The following is a 19,370-nucleotide window of genomic DNA, read 5'->3' as shown; positions in this document are numbered from 1 at the left end:
GCCAGCGCGGCGGCCCCACGAGCACCGCGCCGCTGCGGGCCGGGGCCGGCCCCTCCCCGCCCCTTCCCCCGAGGGGTATTTAAGGGGAAGAGCGGGGCTCCGAGGGAGTTGCCTCTTTCTCCCCCCGTTAAAAAGAAAAAAAAAAAAAAAAGAAAAAGGTTTCTCCAGTGTTTGCGTTCTCAGAAGTTGGTATTATTATTTTTTTTTGTCTTAAAGGCCTCGGCCTCGTTTGTTTTTAAGTGTGTGGGCGCTGCCTCGGCTCCGGTGCACGATGGTGAGTTGCGGGGGGAGGCAGGGACGGGACGGGACCGCGGCCGAGGCGAGGCGAGGGGCTGCGACCGTTGGCGGGGCTGCGGGAGCCTCGGCGGGGCATGGCGGCGGCGGTTGAGTACCCGGTCCTGTCCCTCCTGGGCCGAGCCACGGGGATCCCCTCAGCCGCGGTAGCGTCGCCTTGTAGCGCAACCCCAGGGCATCGCTGTCATTTTTAATACCCTCAAGGCTCTAAAACCTGAGGAACCGGCGGGGGGGGGGGGTTAATTCTAGGCGTGCCGCGAGGAAAAATGAAATGGGGTTGTGCTGGGGAGCGAGGGGAACGTCCTCCGTCAGCCACGGCCAGGCGAGGGCTCGGCGGGCGACCATTTTGTGGCGGCCGTGCCGGGGCGGTGTGGCCGGGCGCCCGTCGGGGCGATCCGCTCCATCCCGCCACTAGGGCTCGGCTTGACGCCCTCGGGCTTGGATCGGCTGCTTACCTGCCGCCGGGCTGCTGCTGGCGGCGCTCCGCCGGCTCCCTGCGGCCGGCCGCGTTACTGCCTGGCCTCGCCAGGCGCCGCCGGCGTGCACGGCGCTGTTCCCGTCTTCGAGAAATTTCTGTGTGACCCGGCCCACGGTTTGGGCGGAGGAGGCGGTGAATTTGGTGGAGTTAAACGCCGGGAGAGGCGGCGGTGAAGGGGGAGCTCGTGGCAGGCTGTCCGTGCTGCCCGGAGCGGAGCCCCGGGGTGACTGAGGGGCATTTGGGCAGCAATTGCTGCGATTCGGAGTTGAGAGAGCTCTGCTCTAAGTGAATGGTTCTGAGTACCTTCCATGGGGGTATGTTAAAAGAAAAACTTAGTACTGGTGGAAGACCCGAGGGGTTGTGTGCCCTCACGGCGGAACCGAGGGGCGGGCAGCTGAATCTCTCAGCCGTGTTACTTCCCAAAACATTTTTTTCTTTTTCGGGCTTTTATTTGAAGAACGGTATTCGCTACTGTAACCCAGGCGCTTCGACAGCACCGTAAAAGTGCGACTTTGCGCCTCTCAAGGCTCGTTTTTTATCCCCCGCGGTTCTTATCCGCTCGCAGTACCTGACCGAGGGCTCCCCCTGGTGCCCGCCGGGCGCCGCGCCGCCGGCCCCGCCGCCATGTTCTGCCCGGCGCTGCCATGGCAACTGGCGGCCTGCGCGGCGGGGCTCGGGGGGCTTTAACCCGCTTCTTTTAGATACAGACGTGTGAGGTCAGGGCAGAAGCAGCCTGATAAGTCAGGGAGCTGCCCTGCTCTGCCCGAAAGGGAAGGTTTCCCTCCCCTGAACGTCGGTGTGATGCTCGTAACCCACTTCAGCTGTTACGCGTTTGCACAATGTGGAGGGTTAACTTCACCTTGGGGTGAGGGAAAGGGAAAAAAATTAATTCCAATAGGTTGAAAGCTGAATCAGCTGAGTCTCTCCACATGTAGGAATTAGCTTTCCAAGGTACTTCATGAATGAGGTAGATCATCCCCCACTTGAGGTATTTTTGAGTGGTTGGGTCACTTCGGCTAATGCTGTAACTTCAGAGTACCTAGCTCAATTTCAGCCTCCTTCCAGTTTTAGGAATTGGAAGTGGGTTAGTCTTTGGACACCGATTCAGCAGCAGCATTTCTTGCCTGTAGCATGCATAAAAGTACAAATGTGTACATAAGGCTACATAAGGTAGTAAAACAATGACATTTTATGCTGGTAAAACAAGGGTAATGCCTTGTTGGAAGTCTTCAGTACTATAATGCAAAACTTCTGTCAATTCAAAAGTAACTTTGAAAGGAGGATTTTGTTTCCTACCTTCATACTATTAAGGCTTTTTCACTGTGTATTCATCAGTAGCTCATTTTTATGGTCTGAGAAATACAAGAGGGTAGATCTAGAAGAGCTATTCTAAATAAACTCTTTAATATGAGGGTGGTGAGGGACTGGCACAGTGTTTGCCTAGAAAAGCTGTGGATGCCCCATCCCTGGAGGTGTTAAAGGCCAGGTGGGACCAAGACCCTTGGCAACCTGGTCTGGTGGGAGGTGTCCCTGCCCATGGCAGGGAGGCTGGAACTAAGTGATTTTTAAGGTCCTTTCCAACCCAAACCATTCTTTGAACTTAAAGCATTTCTTTTGATGTTGAAAAGTTTGTCAAAATGCCTGAGTAGCCTGTTTGCCCCTTTGGATATTTAATGTGCAGAAGGGTTAAAGTGTATTTTCTTTGAGTTGTTTTGCATCATTATTGTGAGAAACTAATGGGGTACTTCCATGTCGGCCAAGGCAGTCTCTTACATGCATATCAGCAGTATCTGAATGCTGACCCTGTGCTCTTGTGGTGATTCTGCCTCTCCTGGGTGCCTGTGCTGTGAGCTGTTCCCTGTTTGAGATTGCTGGAGAACTTCCACACAAAGTGAATACCTTCTTTTGGCCTTGGTCGCTGAAACAGATCCACGAAGAAAGAAGAGTAGAAGCCAATGGTTAGGTCAGCTTAAGGTTGCTGTGGAGTTGTGGTCTCAGACTTAGTTCAAATGCTCTATAGGTGGGGGCATAGCCGAGGAAGTGCTGTCCTCTTGCTTTGTTCTTGCCCATGTGCTGCTTTCAGCTAGAAACAAGAGTTTATGTAGCTACAGAACTAGCATGGATCGGATGTGGATGTGTCTGAAAACTACTACCATTTTTGTCCTGTGAAATGTCAGATCCAGTTCCTTGTGCAGTGGTAGAAAGGGCTGTCCTGGTTCAGGAGGAAGGAAGGGGGGAGAACTGCCCTTTTTCTGTTAACAATAGAAATAATCTTACACAACCAGTACTGCTGTCTAACAGTGGAAGATGTGGTCTCCAACTTTACTGGAGGGTAAACAGAGTTCTTGGAAGACAGAACTCTTGAGAATTCAGCAGTATAAAGCATAGTGATGTAAGAGTATAATGAGAACAGTATCTTGGGTGTGATGGAACTCAGGAACTCAGATACTCTCTAGCTTTGAGATGGTATTGAACTGAATTAATGGCTTATTGCCTCTCAGAAGAGGCTGGATCTTTTCCATTTCACCTTCTGCATCCGTTGATTCTGAGGTGGAGCTAGTGCTTTTCTGATAGCACAGTAGGCTGATTCCCTTGTCTAAAATAGCAGAATACTGATGTGGTCAAAAACTGTTCACTTAATGTTAATCTTTTTTTGCAAAATTGAGTTATGCCAGCTTAATTTGAACTGGGAACTGTTGAACTTATGCTACGGAGGAGTGAGAAGAGATTGTTTGATTCAGCTCTGCCTTCTAGGGATAGTGTGGTGCTAATTTGGTTCAGTCACACTGAAATCACACTTCTGGAGGGCCAAATTCTAGTTTTGGTTTTGCTTAATTGCTGGTTGAATCATGTGCCACATGGTTTGGTTCTTGTAATTTTCTCATTCCCTTATTGGGTATCTAAGTTGAGTGTATACTGATCACTCACAGCTGCAGTTTAAACAATTGCATTGAACATGTAAATTGTTCCATTGAAAAATTGGGTGCTAGCTATTGCAGGTGATTAGGTTTCAAAGCATCAATAACTATGGCTACATAATCAAAAGATCTGAATATCTGAAAAAGGAATAATGCCACACCAGCTGAGTTGTGAGGAAAGGCTTACTAATGTTTTAAAATTAATTAATACAGAGGGATGAGTAACACTGAGGTGCTCAGAGTAGTTTCTTCTAATAGCTAGGAAGAGCATGGCATGTGGCTAGAACCATTCATTCAGGAGAGAAGATGAGGGGCTGAAGTTTCAGGTGCCCATGTTGTACTTCAGTTCTTGTAAATACCTTTTTTAAATGCACTTCAGACCTTAGGCAGAGTATGGAGCACGTCTTGGCAGCATCATTAACAAGAAGTGGAATTGTTCGTCTGTCTGAACAGTTACCTCAACAAACAGTAATTGGGTATACTTTCCTCTGCACTGAATGAATCCTTAACTTTAAGGCTGTGACACCTTTTCAGGCCAAAAGGGTGCATGTGAAGTCTGGGTGTGCAAAGCACATCATGACTGTAGTTGCACTAATCTTAACGTTCTTTGTGGTTCTTTTCTATGTGCAATGCATGTTTAGCATCCTGCTTTGGTGTAGAGTGCTCGGTAACAAGTCTGTAGTTGTTCACGTTCATCTTCAGTCAAATTCATTACATTTATTTTCTGATGTGTGAATGTTCCATTGAGATCTGGTTACCTTCCTATTGACAAGTTGTGTTATAACCCTGTGTCTGTGCTCCAAGCCTGTTTGTAAGCTTGAGCGTTTAAAACCTGTGACCAGGAATATGATGGACTTTGCTCTGTTGCATAATCGATTCACAGTAGATTGTCTTAAAAGAATTTAGCAGTTTTTTGTTTACGTCTGAAAGGAATTTTGTAAAATTCTGAAATTAATGATTTTGGAGTTTTCACTGTATGTCTATCTGGTAGTAGCAACACTGGTCATGAAGCTTCTAGTTGGGCAAGACGACGTAATGTAGCCTGGTTTGGGTCTAGAGTTGAGGTTTGAAACTTCAGAGATGCTTCAAACTTTTGTCAAGATAAATATTCTATTTGCAGTAGATAAACTCTACTTCCTTTAAGTGATTGGAAAGGTGCTACTGGTATTTGTGATCTCAACCTATATCTATAGGAAGTTGCAGCCCTATCTAGAAGTGTACTACAACCTGACTGAAATACTTGTTTTAATTTTTTTCAGTCTGCAAATGCAGAAGCGCAGTGTGCAAGCATCTCAGAAGATAATACCAATTTGTCAACAACCTGTCAAGGATATGTTTTACCAGAAGGAAAAATCATGCCAAATACAGTCTTTGTTGGTGGAATCGATATAAGGGTATTTATATACTTTTAATTTTTAAGATGTGTATAACGCACTTTAGTGGGAAGGGAATAGGAACTTTACTCTTGGAGTTGAGCTAAAGATTTTTTTACCCATATCTTTTAGTAATCTTAAAAAACTCCAGTATTTTAAGAGAATTTTGAAACGGGTAGATAAGCTTATTTTTTGAGAACAGTGGGAGATGGATTTAAGACTGATACTTCTGCTTTAAATCTAAACAATTGAATATGTCTGTAGAAGTTCAAAACTTTGTTTCTTTTAGATGAATGAAGCAGAAATTCGGAGTTACTTTGAACGATATGGTGCTGTGAAAGAGGTGAAAATAATCACTGACAGGACTGGTGTTTCTAAAGGGTGAGTAGAATGTGGATAGTTGCTGCGTATGTGGGTGTAATTCTGACGTAGATAATGTGAGCAGACACTTAGCAACCCACTTGAAATGCTTAAGCCTTTTTAACAGTAGTTGTAGTTTTCTGTTGTGGTGAATTATAAAGCAGTAAAATGTAAATCTAGATTGACCCTAAATCTGTATAATCTTACACTTAGTCAGATAGTCTCCAGTGTATCTGTACAGGGAAAATAGCCTTATTGTCATTTAACAAATGGAAGCAAATCGTGAAACTTGTAGAATGCTTGTGCAGGCTGTTCTTTCACAGGATGAAGTTCTGACTCATCTGATAACTGTAGTAGTTAAATACAATCTGGAGAGAGTTCGCTGTGGTGATGCTACACTGACTGAGAGAAGGGGTAGGCTTCCTTCAGGGCAATCAGGCTGCACTCTTTGGATGCTCAGGGATAGGTTAGAGAACCAAACTCCTCGGCATGAAGGGCGAAACTAAGAGGCGGTAGAAGTTTAGAGCAAGGGGAATTCTGACCAGATGTATGGAAAAACTTAGCAGTCTGTCTTACAGAACTTTCAAGTGAGGATGCTTAGGGCCGTGCCCAGTTGTTCTTGGGAAGCTCTCAGAGCTTTGAAGTTAGTCCTGCTTTGAGAGGGAGACTTCTTCTGGAGGGTCCTTCCCACTCAATTTTTTTCTGATTCTATGAGCAGATTCCAAAAAGTTGCATGTCTTTTCCCCTAGATATACGTAGTAATGAATGAGCTGAAAATACTGTTCTCAATGACAACTAACTAGCAAGGGACTTGGAGTATTCCAAAGTGTATTTACTGCAGTTGTATGTCCTGATTATTGATAGTGAATTGGCATACTCCATTGATTGACACTACTCTTTCTATAATTCTCTGAAACTGAGTATTTCCATATTACAGGCTTAGATATAAACTAGGGAGTAGTGGAATAAACCGAAAGCCTCTTTTGGAATCACATCCCCCACTGGTGTCACTGTCTATGTAGTGTCTCCTTTCATCCAAACCTCTGCACTAAATACAAAATTTGGTACATCACTAATTAAAGGAGCTTTTCACTTTCTGATGCTAGTAATGTCAACAACAGCGTTCATTTGAGTAACAGAAATGAGAGGATAACCTTTAAATTGACTTCATAGTGTTATAGAAACTAGCATTTAATTCCTGTCGTTTGGCCCAGTAGTGTATGCTGTTAGTTAGCAGTAAATGCATTTTCATGTTGAATTATTGAACATCAATGTCCTACCTGATACTTTGGAATATACTTCAGAATAACGCACCTGGCACATAGTTAATGCTTTTAACTGGTTTTGTTCAAATAAGTTAGACTCGGATTTGTTTTAGCTGCTGGTTATTGAATTATCTGTTTTTGCTTTCAGGTATGGATTCGTATCATTCCTGGACAATGTGGATGTTCAGAAAATAGTAGAAGTAAGCTCCTTACATCTAAATTACATGAAGAAGTTTCTGTATGAAGGCTTAGGCATGTTCAGGGGAAACAGTCATCTACCCCATAGAGTAAATTAGGGCAAGTAAAGATTAGAGTTGCCCCAAAAGTAAACCTGTTAAAACATCTGTTGCTGTTGCAGTATGATCTTTGTATATTTAAGTCAGAAAGAAAATGAATGTAGTCCTAGCCTTGGTGTGATTTGAAGTCTCATATCATTTTCTTCCTAGTCATTCTTACTTGCTTATTGCTTGAAAGCCTCATGTTTTTCAGCTGCTTGCTTTCTTTATTGGATGATTATCATAGAACTCTACTTCTGTGAGCTTCATTGGGAATAACAGTAATACGGAAAACACAGCATTTGTTTCTTATTGCAGTCTCAGCAGTTGAAGTATGATTTTCTTTTACAGTATTTATGCATTTGGGCTTTAGCTGATGTGCAGGTATTTTCTAAGGCTGCTAGGCTATAAGATTCAACTGCTAACACGTCATGGTTTCCCTGTAGTTTGTGCAGGAGATAAAGGGATAGAACTGTTACAGCCCTTCTGTGCTTAGATCTTGGTATTGGAGAAATATTTAAAAGCTTAACTATTGTAAGCTAGTCAGCACTTCTAAGGTAAAACTCTATTTGGTTCTGGTAGATTTTAGTAGGTCCCAAACAACTGGCAAAGCTTTGTTCCCCATCTCCCTTCCCAACCTGAGTGCAATAACTGAAAATAACATTTCAGTGTTTGTTTCACTGGAATCTTTGCTTCAGAAAATTCCTTTTTCCCTGGAGGCTGAACAATTTCTTACTTGTTTCTGAAGCTATCAGACAGGGAAGTGGATCTTAAGGGCAACCCCTGATAAGTATGCCAGATGCAGTTTTCAGTGTTATGTTCAGCTGTGTTTGCTGGCTATACAGCTCCTACAGGGGAAGAGAGAAAACATTTTGACAAAGGGAAAACTAGTGAAACTCCAACAGGACATTCTTAACTCTCACTAAGAGACATCAAAAGCTTAGTGTTCTTTAACTTCCATGGTGTGATGACAAAAATACTGCTGTATCAAGCAACTGACTTTCTGAGAATACCCTCTAGCTTTTACCATGGGTTACATTTATTTTAGTAGAATGGTGTAGAATGCTTGCTCTTGAGGCAGCAACCTCTGCAGAGGCCTCTTGAATAGTATTATCAGTTGAGCCATTTATGTTGCTGATGCTCTGTGTGCACTTCTCTAAGTCTCAAAGCCTTCAGTGCATCTCTATTTGCAGTACTCACTGATGTTACTTTATATACGAGGTCTAAGAAAACCCAGAGGCCTGTGGCTTGTTTTCTTTGGTGCAAATTTCAGGTGTACAGGCTGTACAAATAACTGTTACTGCCCTGTCACTAGGAAGCATGTACAGATACCAGTTTAGAGATGCTGACTCCTGGAGTGAATGATAAAAGGGGGAGAGTGAGCACTGTTTTGGAGCTCCAAGGCATGTGCAGAGATCACCTTGATAAACCATTTTGGGCCTTCTCTGTACAGACTGCTCTCCTTGCTTTATGTGAATGAACACAGCAGAGCTTCTATGTGATTAGAAATGCTCTAGATACCTGTACTTATATGCCCTGCTCTCTAGTTTTGTGCAACCTGGCAGTATCTGAAGTATTCTGATTCAGATCCAATTCCATCTGTAACTGCTGCGGTCCATGGTGAACATGTACCCGCATGCAGTGTGGAACCTTCTGCTTTGAGGGGGAGATCTGTGTTCCAAGGGCTTCCTTTGCTTAGGTTGAAAGGGGGGTGGAAGGGTTCTGGGCACAACAGGACTAGGACTGTGGGAGCAAAAACAAACAAAAAAAAAAACAGTCAAATGAGTTAGGTAACCCTACTGATTCGGAATATTTCCCCTCTTCTCTACCAATGATTTGTTATTCTAGATCTCGTTATGAGGAGATGACCAGATAGGATTCTTTCTATCTCACTTACTCTACCTGTTTTGATTATTTTTACAATCAACAGTGAAATAAAGACAGTAGAAATTGGAGAAAAAACGTAGTGGGATGTTAGGTAAATTACAAACTGTGTTTTCCTCTGAAGCAGGCAAATCCTTAAGTGTTGCCTGAGATGGTCTGTATAAATTTTCTATGTATCTGCACCTAATACTGACTTCAGTGTTTGTTTGCCTCCAATTAACAGTCTTATTACCAGTTCTTTGATTTCTGACAAAACATTTATTTGTACAGTGTCAATGTAGCCCTCTGAACTATAACTGAGTACCTATTTTAAGTAGCGTGTGCTGCTTACACCTTCATAGGTATGCTTCTTACCACTGTTTTGGCAAAGATGATAAATAAGAACCACCTGAGGTGGGTTTTTCCTTTGAAAGTACTGTGTGGAGAAGTTCATGAGTGCTTGAATAAACAATCTGCATAAATCCATGTACTAAAGCAGCTTTCTGTATGCTAGACTTAAACCATAAACCACAATCTCCTGGGGAAAAAAATTGTACAGGTCCTCTTACAGTCAGTCCAAATAGACTTTGAAGTGTAGGGATGATATCAGTAAGGCCACTTCAGCCTGCACCCACCAGGGAATGTTTCAGGCTTCAAGCCAAGCAGTTTCATTGAAGAATACAGACTTCTGTTTCTGCAGGGAGGGAAGCTGCCTGCAACTTTCATTGTAATCCAAGATGCTGTGCTGGAAAAACAGTACTAATCATTGAATGTCTGAAATTCTGCCTTCAGTGTGAACTAGCATTTGGACAGAACCTGCAGAATGAGAAGTTGCGGGTCTCTGAGTGTTGGCTGACTACTGAGGAGTGCTTCCAGCTATGTTGTCTAAAAGCCTTTCAAAAGCTTGTATTTCTGGGTTCAGGTACTTGAGGAACATGTGAACCATACTTCATTTCCACTAGTGGTTAGTCTGTGTGCTGCATAGATGCTTTTGGTAAAATAGCCTTGAAGCAGTATGTCTGAAGGATGTTCTGCAGGAAGATGTGAAAACTTCCCTAGGGAGAACGAGGTAATGTGCAGGTGAACAGTAGTGCTTAGCCTATTTCCTTTAATATTGGGAGAACAGCTCTTAATGTGGAAGTGAAGCATTTTAGAAGGTTTGTGGGAAGGAGGGTAAGCGGCCATGTAAATAGGTTTCCAGAGAACCTAGGCTCCATGTCATTCTGTCTCAACATACTTAATGTGTAAAACCAAATGAAGGCTGGAATTTACTGATGTGTATCTTCAAAGTAGTAGGTAGCAGAATAATGGGTTTGGGAAGTCTGAGTAGACACATGGGTGTGGTGAGAGGACTGCAGGGAATTAAAGGTAAAAGATGTAAGCTGTTGAAGGGGGAGAGGAGAATGGAGGCTTTTTGAGCCTGCCTGTGAATTGCTGATACTGTGGTGTTAGAAATAGAGTACAGTCTCTTTAAAATCCAACCAACCACCTCACTGATTCCCCAGCTTATGGAATAACTTATTTTTCAGTCACAAATCAACTTCCATGGCAAAAAGCTGAAACTGGGGCCAGCGATTAGAAAACAACAAAATTTGTGTAAGTATATATGAAGTCAGATCACAAGTTTAGTTTTTCTTAATTATACGATTAAGAAAAATACAATTATTGCAATTCCCTTATCTGTTGCAATGTATATATTATAATTAAACTTCAGTTTTGAATTTTATGGCATCACTATTTATGTGCAGCTTGGATACTAAGAATGACCTCAGGTTGACAGCACAATCTGTAATGTTATCTGAAGTTGCAATACAATTAATAGAGCTGAATCTAAGATTCAAAATGGTTAAACTTGAATTCAAATTAACCAATGAAACAGTCATTAAAATGTCTTTATACTTTGTTTTTCCTTTGCCTTAAAACAAGGTTCTTATGTGCAACCGAGGCCATTAGTTTTCAATCCTCCTGCCCCCCAGTTCCATAGTGTATGGAGTAATCAAAGTACAGAGACCTACATGCAGCCTCCAGCTGTGGTGAGCCCACTAACTCAATATGTACAGGTAAGGCTATTCATGCCTCTGATCTGGAATCGTGTTTAAGTGTTTTTGAAAATGTAAGCACATCAACTTCTGGAATATGTATTGAGATGCCAGTCTTCTCCTACCTGCTCATTTTTGTATTGCCTTTCCTAGTGAAGAAGCTCCTAACTTAAAATTGCTTTAAAAGAATGCAAACAGCCCTGAAAATGACTTATAAAGAGATTGCTTCACTGAATAAAACAAAATGCAGGGAGATTACACACTTTATTTTGAAAATAACTGTTGAAGGTACAGGAGTGAATTAACAGTTCTTCAGTGGTCTTGTTACTTGTCACAGATAAACTTCACAAATCAAGTGCGTCCTCCAGATACGTACTGTATTGCTTCCTTCCCTCAAAATAAACTGCAAGCACTAAAATGTATTTTTTTTAAATTATGGAACCAGAAAATGGCTGTGGTAAACCTTCCTCCTTGCCAAACAAATTCTTGTTTTAGAACTGTTGCCTTTGTTAGGGACGCTTGCACTGGTCACAGCAGATACCAATAACACAGTGTGTCTGCAGAACATCACTTTATTGGCCCTTTGGGATGAGGGATAAGCATTCCTATGGAGGTGTAGGCAGACTAATGAGTCCTGTACTGAAAATATAACTAGGAGGATTTCCAGGGTATGGTCTCATCACTTATTAACCCTGTATTGTGTGGCAATGTAATGGGGCAATATTAATTACAAGCTGCTGGATTCTGTTCTGTTTGTTTTCTGTGAAGCGATTGAGAATGCACAAGCTGTAATGACTTGCAAATATACTCCAAGTCAGAGCTTGATATGAGCGCTTCTGCTGATTCTCTAGGTTTGGTGAAGTGAAACAGCGTAGGAGGAATTAATTCTCTTAAGTGCTGGAATGTACCTTTAACTATTCCCTGAAGAAGCTGATAAGGTTCCAGGTTAACATTTTGTCAAAATATTTGCAGCAAAGAAATGCTGGGAAATTGTCTAAATTCTAATACTTGCCTTTGGCTCTAAGAAACTGATCTTCAGGATGTAGTTCAACTACCATGAAATAATGGTTTGTTTCAGGTCTACTTTAGAAAATTTATGGGAATAGTTATATTTCTCAAGTGACTTAAAAGATCAGGTACACATAGATTTAGGAGTTTTAGCCATACAGTACAATTCAGGGTCTGACTTCTATAGGATTATTTTAATGCCTGGAGCGCTGAAGTTCCATGGGAAATTTATAAGTGTTGCTTTTAAGTAATGAAGCTAATCTGAAACAGGAATTTTAGTAACAGTGACTACACATTTTTCACCAGTTTTATAAATATGTTTATAAATATCCCATTTTTCTTTATTCAAACTTGTTTTTATAAAAAAATCTATTTTGCAGACATATCCGTACAGCTCCCCAGCTTTATTGGTACAGCAGCAAGTTCCTGTAGGATATCAGCCAGCTTACAACTATCAGGTATGTAATTCCTTAAAGTAGGAGCATAAAGGTTGTTGGGAGTCTAAGTGCTATAGGTGGTTTAGAAAAAAAAAAAACACCTTTTAAGGGAATTAAACAGGTCTGTTTCATGTCATTAAATGAGTGCTGATAATATTGAATAGTGGCAAGATTCGGTTCTAAAGAATGATCACTTAGAGTTGGTTTTGCATTCAGATGGTAAGAGTTCAATCTTAATGCCAAATAAACTAACAGCAGAGAGCTATTGTCCAGGAATGTGCATTTACCCTGTACTCAGTATACAGGTGCCATGTGTTCCACCTGATTTCTTGACTATCCATGGTCTGTTTATTGAAGCACATCGTGGTTTGTGGTTCTTTCCATGGCTGTGCTAAGTCTGCAGTGGCAATAAGTTTATGAAAGGATGGGGTTCATATTCTTGTTGCTAGCTTACAGTCTGTAATGCCTTGGATTAAAAACTCAAGGTGTGAAATGTTGTGTGTGTATATGCTCTTACTGAGCAGTTATACCACCTGTGTAGGAAAAGAATAGGTAAAAGCTGATTGTTCTTCAATTCTTCTTTAAGGTTCAACCACAATGGGTTCCTGGGGAGCAAAGAAATTATATTATGCCTCCGGTAAGTCTACAATTAACACAGTATTTTGCCAGCACCATGCTTAAAATATCATGCTGTTCACCAGAACTTTGTGGAATCTGGTCTATGCAGATCTGTAGTGGCTGACATTAGATAGTTGTTCAGAACCTTCTACTGACACAGTATTTAGGAGATGTATGGCAGAATAGAACTACCTGTTCTATGGCTTTACTACATACATTCTGGTCACAGAAACATGGAATTTTAGTATGGAACAGAATTGGCTCTTTGCGAAAAGACCAAGGAGAAATAATACTGACACACAATCTTTTTTTTAAGATCTATAAAATATTGCTGCTTATTCTGAATTTTTTGTAAATTCATAAGACTTCAAAATATTCATCTTAACAATATTGTTTTTTGGCTCAAGAGCTTCCAAACAGTTGGCCAGGATGCTACAGACTGTAGGTGATGCAGATAGTTTGTAAGGAAATTTGCTTTTTGTGACTTCAAACCAGGGGCATTCACAAGAAGAAAATTACACAGTATTTCTTTAACAGGATTGTCATTGGAACTTAAACTTTTATGTGTATTTATGTTCCTCAGGCATAATACTGTATTTTTAGTACTGTTCTATTAAGAGCTAATGACTCTCAAGGTAATTCCCAGCAGATCTGTATAGACTGTGTTTACAAGGTAAGTGGGGGTGGTGGGGAGCAATGTAGAAAGTGGAACTTTATATAGATACTGCTGCCTGCATTTGTTGGACAATTTTCTCTTAGACTTTATTCCTGCCCACTTCAAATCATGTATACTAAGCTTTGTTTTCAGCTTCTCAGCAGAGAAGCAGCCTTTTTCTTTTTGTGGGAAGTCCATATTCCTATTAGTGAGGGTGTATCTTTGCTTTAATGGGGTCAGAAACAGACTTGAAAGAATCTAGAAGTAGCTGAAATACTGATTTTTACCCTGTTGGTCTGAAATAACTTTTGTTGAATAACATCAAGGAACATGAAACAGCTGTGCTGTAGAACCACAGAACATCCCAAACTGGAAGGGGCTAGAATCTTTGAGTCCAATTCCTGGCTCCACACAGGACTACCCAAAACCCAAGAGTTAACAATTAAATGGTAGCAAGCCTAAGAGTTTATAGCAGGTGTGCATAATCATTTCCTGTAGACTTTTCTGTTTGATTATATGAGCAGACAGCTAGTCTAGAACTTGGTTAAGCATCTTTCTGTATTTTTACAGACTCAAAAGAGAACACCCACATGAGGTGGTAGGAAACTTCAGCCTTCAGTTTGATGCTTATACCTGTCCATTTGGGTAATCCACATTTCCAATTGTATGTGGAATGCAGTAGTTGTGATGAGGTCAGATGCACGTTTTCATGGTTAGGGATGGTGCTTAGAAGTAGTCTGCCAGTGATACAGGCTTCCTTGTATCACGATACCAGTTCAAAATTACAACTTCAGTGTTGAATTAATTTGGGGAGTGTCAGCTAGTGTGCATTGTGGTGCCTCCTGTGTATAATCACAAATAACATTCTTAAGAGTGATGCTGCAAGAAACTGAAAACAATTGCCAAGGCTGGGTAAATCTGTCTGCCAGGGAAAGAGTCTCTAAAAAGTGAGAACGGTTAATCCTGTTGCTGTTGAGATCCTGTTAAAAATAGATTTAAAAGCTATTTATCCTTCCTGGAAGGATGATTCCATGAATGGTAACTGTTTCACCATCCTCTTGGCTCTTGCAGTAAGACTCTATACTAGGTTGCTGCTTGCAACATCGCATTTATAAACAGTGGGAAGAGGGGAGTTTTAAAGAAGCTGTAAAAGTGCTTGTGGGTTTCTAAACTTCCTTACATGTTGACAAAAATTTAAACTAATATATTACGAAAAGGAACCTCCGTACAAGTAAGGAGCTGAGTTTAAGTGTAGAGAAATACAGCTTCTTGGAAGGGCAATGGTAGTAGATATTTTCCTTCCCTTTCTTTTTCTGTTTGATTAGTGATGAATCTCTTGAAGTTACCTGCTCATTGTCTTGAATTTTCAGTAAATGCCTTTAATTGCTCAATACATGTGACAACAAAACCCATACACTGAAGAAGCAGCTTGGGGAGCAACTCTCAAGTGATTACAGTGGGGAGGAAAGACACTTATTAGAATATACCCTTTCTGGAAAGAGATAATGTCTTCATAAAACAGGTCAGCACCCACTGTTTCCCTTCACTTGTAAAGTACCAGAAGGATAAGGCTGACACAGCTTGTGGATGGGTGAGGACCAATGACAACCCAGCTATGCATGTTCTCCCAGTGTTACTGAAATACTGCCTTACTTTAACAATATGCAGGTTTATACTTCAGTCAACTATCACTACAGTGAGGATCCTGAATTTATACAGACAGAATGTGTTGTTCCAGAGCCCACACAGTCGTCTAGTAACAGTCCACAAAAGGTAAGTTCTTAAAGTAAGTTCTTAAAACTTGTTGACATGAGTCATGTTCCCAGGTATTTGCACGTAAGGGGTTACATGGCTTGGTGAAGAGGTCCTCTGGATCATTTCTTAGAAATGAAGGTTACAGTCACCACTTCAGCCTGTCTAATCCACTGATTCCTGCATACAACTTCAGAAGCCTCTCCTGCTTTAGCGAAACTGAGTACTAGTCTGTAGAATTGAGGGATGTATAAAATGTATCGAAGTGACCAGGTTTTACTTGATCTGCTGGGAATTGCAGGAAAATTGCAGATACCTAAGAAGGCATATTGGGTTGCAGCTCCTCCTTTTTTAAGCAGATTTGAGTCTCAAAGCATTTGAATGGGTGAAGTCTTTTACTCCCATCTCTGCTTTCTTGTGTTGAAAGCTACCTCTATTTGGCCAACAATTCCATTTTGTGAAGGAGACTTCATTTTTCTGGTGTGTCAGCCTCTTCCACAACTGAACTGGCATGCCACTGTCAAAAACTTACGTTATGAATAACTCAGGGCAATAATACCAGTTAACAGCATTCAGAGAAGGAGCTCAGGAAAAGAGAATTGAGAGGAATCCTGAATGCAGAATAAACCCTGTGACACCTGCACTGCTGCTAGTGGGTAACTGATAAAATCAGTGTTGTTATAGATGTATCTATAACTGTATTTCAGAAGTCTGTGGACAGGAGCATACAAACGGTAGTATCCTGTCTGTTTAATCCTGAGAATCGTCTGAGGAACACCTTTGTATCACAAGAAGACTACTTTAAGGTATGTAGTGAAAGCAAACTTTAACCCTTAAAACAAGCTTAAAATGTTCAACATACAGGATACAATAAAGGCAAAGGGATATTTCTGTACTTCCATTTGAATTTTTTGTACATGCTCAGACGTTTTTGAATAGTTGGCTCTCAATTGATTAATACTACAAACAAGTGCTGGAAACAAGTGCTGAAATGGGATTCAGTGGATTTAAGTGAATTGATACAAGACTGCATAAAATCTGCAGAACAGTCAACTTTTGTATGTTTAGAGCTTAAGACTAGCTAATCATTCCTCAAAAACTGCTGAAAGGAAAGCAAGTTATACTCCCTTGTTTAGAGGATCCTGAGTTTAAATGTTGGTTTTCTTCCACCAGTTAAATACCCACTGTAGATGGCTTTTTATACTTCATGTAAATTGTCTACATTTTAACCAATAAGTTGTAGTCCAGGTCAGTACCTGGTCATCATGTATGAATGAAGTCTTGCTACATATATTCAGTCTTGGTAGAATTCTGGTTTCTGATTACATTCACAGTGGTCTTCAACTTATATTATGTATTAGGGTTTTAAAGTTTCATTTTAGATTTTGCTGCTGCTTTCCTTTAAAAGGATAGACACGTGAACTAGGCACCTGTACTCTGAACCAGAAATACAGAAGCTGTATTGGACAGTTTCAGAGGGGAGTAAATAGTGCACAGAATGTCTTGAGATAACTTGTGAAACTTCAATTGCTTCATTTTAACTGTTACCTAGAAACATGGTTTTTTCTGTCTCTTCCATTCCAGGAGAGGCGGGCGCATCACTTCAGAAAAGGAAGAGCAGTACTCAAAAGTGTTTAATCAACGACTAAAGACTTGGAAAGAGCCTAAACTTGTTACCTTGATGTTCCTACAGTTGAGTTTAGTAAGATGTGTAGTAAAGTAGTGTAACCTCTTTCAGAAAGTTGCTTCAAGTTGATGTTCGTGTTCCTATTTTACCTGTTCCAATAGTTAATTTTGCTTGAAGTTTAAAGTTGTAAGAGTTGAAACACTTCCAGGTTTTATTACTAGTTTGCATGTTTCCTCTGCTAACTAACTGGAATGCTAACTTCAAAAGAGTTTATATGGCAAAAACACTGTTGGTTTGTTTGGTAACATGTGGATTTTCTTCTGAGCTTTAAGGTACAGTTTGTTGCATGTTAGACTTAGTTTTTCTTAAACCACAATTTAAGTTACTAACATCGACCAGTTACCTCTTATTTTAAAAGTTGAAGCAGTTACTTGTCCAAGAGGTAGTATTTTAAAACTGAGCTCTTAATCAGTGGAACAGAAGACATCAAGATGTAACTCAAATGAAGCCCTTTAAGTCCTGGTTCTCTTCAGACTACCTAATCAATGTCATTATGTTCACTAATGACAGTTTATGTACCTTCAGTCTTGAAGCATCACTATTAGTTTTGGGAAAGTAATTAAGAGAATCCTAAAATTCCTGTGTGTAACTTAAGATGCAAAAATGTAGTTAGCTATATTGGCTACTCAGAGGAGTATGCTTTTTTTACTGGAAAAATTTTAGCAATGCCTGTATCTTAAAATTGTGAGAAAATACTGCATTTAAAATATTCCTAACTTTGATGCAAACTGTTAATCAAAGAATACTTGTAAGCATATTTTAATAATAATTATGTAGATTTTAGTCATGTATTTTGAAACGATTAAAAAATAAATTTTTATTCTGATTTTGCTTCCCAAAGTAATTAAGTTGCCTTGAGGAAGACATACAGCATAATATTTATTCAAAGTATTGAAGATTTGTTATCTTGTATAAGAATACCAGCTACTACAAGTTTGTAGTAACAAACTTCCATTCTTGGTAATAGTTCCTAGCTGTTATTTTGAAAGAGTAGAACTGGGAACTGTATTCGGTCCTATATGTATGTTGGGTCCTAGTCTGCTTTTCCTACTACCCTAACACCTCAATCTCTTGAAACAAAAGAGGAAATTACGCCTCTTTAGTAGGCAGTGTGTGTAAGAGTCTGAACAGAATGGCATGTCCTGTTTCACATTTTCAGAAGGTTTAGAAAGACACATGCAGGAGGAGTAACGTCAGTGAAATGTGCAATGACAAGAGAACTGAGTTGCTACAGACTTGGATGCTTAAGGGAATAAGGCTATAAAATGCAGCATAAAAATGTCCAAAGAACAGCTTTTCAGGAGTGTTCAGGATGGAGTTTTATTAACAAAGAAAATGTGTGGTGGGCTTGGGGAATAGAAATAATTACGGGTTTTGGAGCAACTTTATGTGGAATTGTACCAATGTTCCAATAGCATAAATTGAATTGGAAAAAAAACCCACAAAGCTGTTAACCTTTTCCCTACTCAGTCTTCCGTCTTACTAAAGATGTTTCCTTAAGTGTTTCCATGCTATCAATTCACCATGTTTTTTCTCAAACTATTGTTTTAATGGCATTGTTAGTTTGATATAATTAACTTCTGTGTTACCAACTTCTGTGTAAGTGGTTTTTAATCGTACAGAGTTAAAACTCTGTATACAGGAAGCTAGAGTTTTGTTTTCTAAGTATCAGGACCCTTTCCTTTGCAACTTGAAGTACCTAAGCAGCCTACTCAGGCTGTTACAGCTGTGATGTCAGTTTATTGATAAAGGTAATTGTTCCTTTGCAAGTATAGATTTCATTTTGGCTTAATGTTCTAGTTGGCTTGATTGCCCTGGGATGTATTTGAGACTTTATGCTGTAGCTATAAGAGAACATGAAGTGCCTATGTGTAGCTCTCATTGAAGAGTCTCAACACCAACAGAAGAGATAAAAACAGAAGATAACTATGTAGAGTGCATATTTTATGTTTATTTGACCAAGTGTTACCAGTAAGACCATCTGGTGAGTGAGTTGATTGTTTGGTATGTTTGAAATGGTGGTGCTAGATATGAATTATTCTTACCAGCATGCTGAGAAGGCTTATCATAGTGAAATGCATAGCCCAGGCCTTATGAGTACCATTTGTTTTCTCTTCCATTAGATCATGTTGAGCTGTTTTTGTTAGCGATTTCTCACCCATAGGAAACTCTTTAATTTTTTTATCCCCATCTGGGAATTGTACATTTGGTGGCATATGCCAGTAAAAGTAACAAGTTATAACTAAGAACATACACTTTAAATGTTCTTTTGAAGTACCCTATAAGCATAACACAAAAAGGGTAGGTAAATCTCATGTATTGCATCCAGCTAGTCAGAACATCTGTTT

The 19,370-nt window shown here is 40.4% G+C and overlaps 1 protein-coding gene across 1 annotated transcript; it reads left to right on the top strand.

The window, feature by feature from the left end:
• The first annotated feature begins 122 nt into the window (after window positions 1-122).
• Window positions 123-18,614, top strand: DAZL (deleted in azoospermia like). Its single transcript, XM_080579699.1, has 11 exons — window positions 123-274; window positions 4,950-5,084; window positions 5,353-5,444; window positions 6,837-6,888; window positions 10,356-10,422; window positions 10,753-10,886; window positions 12,254-12,331; window positions 12,897-12,947; window positions 15,252-15,356; window positions 16,043-16,141; window positions 16,920-18,614. The coding sequence occupies exons 1-11, from the start codon at window positions 272-274 to the stop codon at window positions 16,971-16,973; spliced, it is 870 nt and encodes a 289-aa protein (XP_080435825.1). The 5' UTR covers window positions 123-271; the 3' UTR covers window positions 16,974-18,614.
• Window positions 18,615-19,370: the final 756 nt, after the last annotated feature.

The sequence above is a fragment of the Anser brachyrhynchus genome (genome assembly GCF_964034855.1).
Source record: "Anser brachyrhynchus genome assembly, chromosome: 2".
NCBI classification, from domain to species: Eukaryota; Metazoa; Chordata; class Aves; order Anseriformes; family Anatidae; genus Anser; species Anser brachyrhynchus.
Note: the sequence above shows the minus strand (reverse complement) of the source record. Positions and strands in the feature narration are given on the sequence as shown.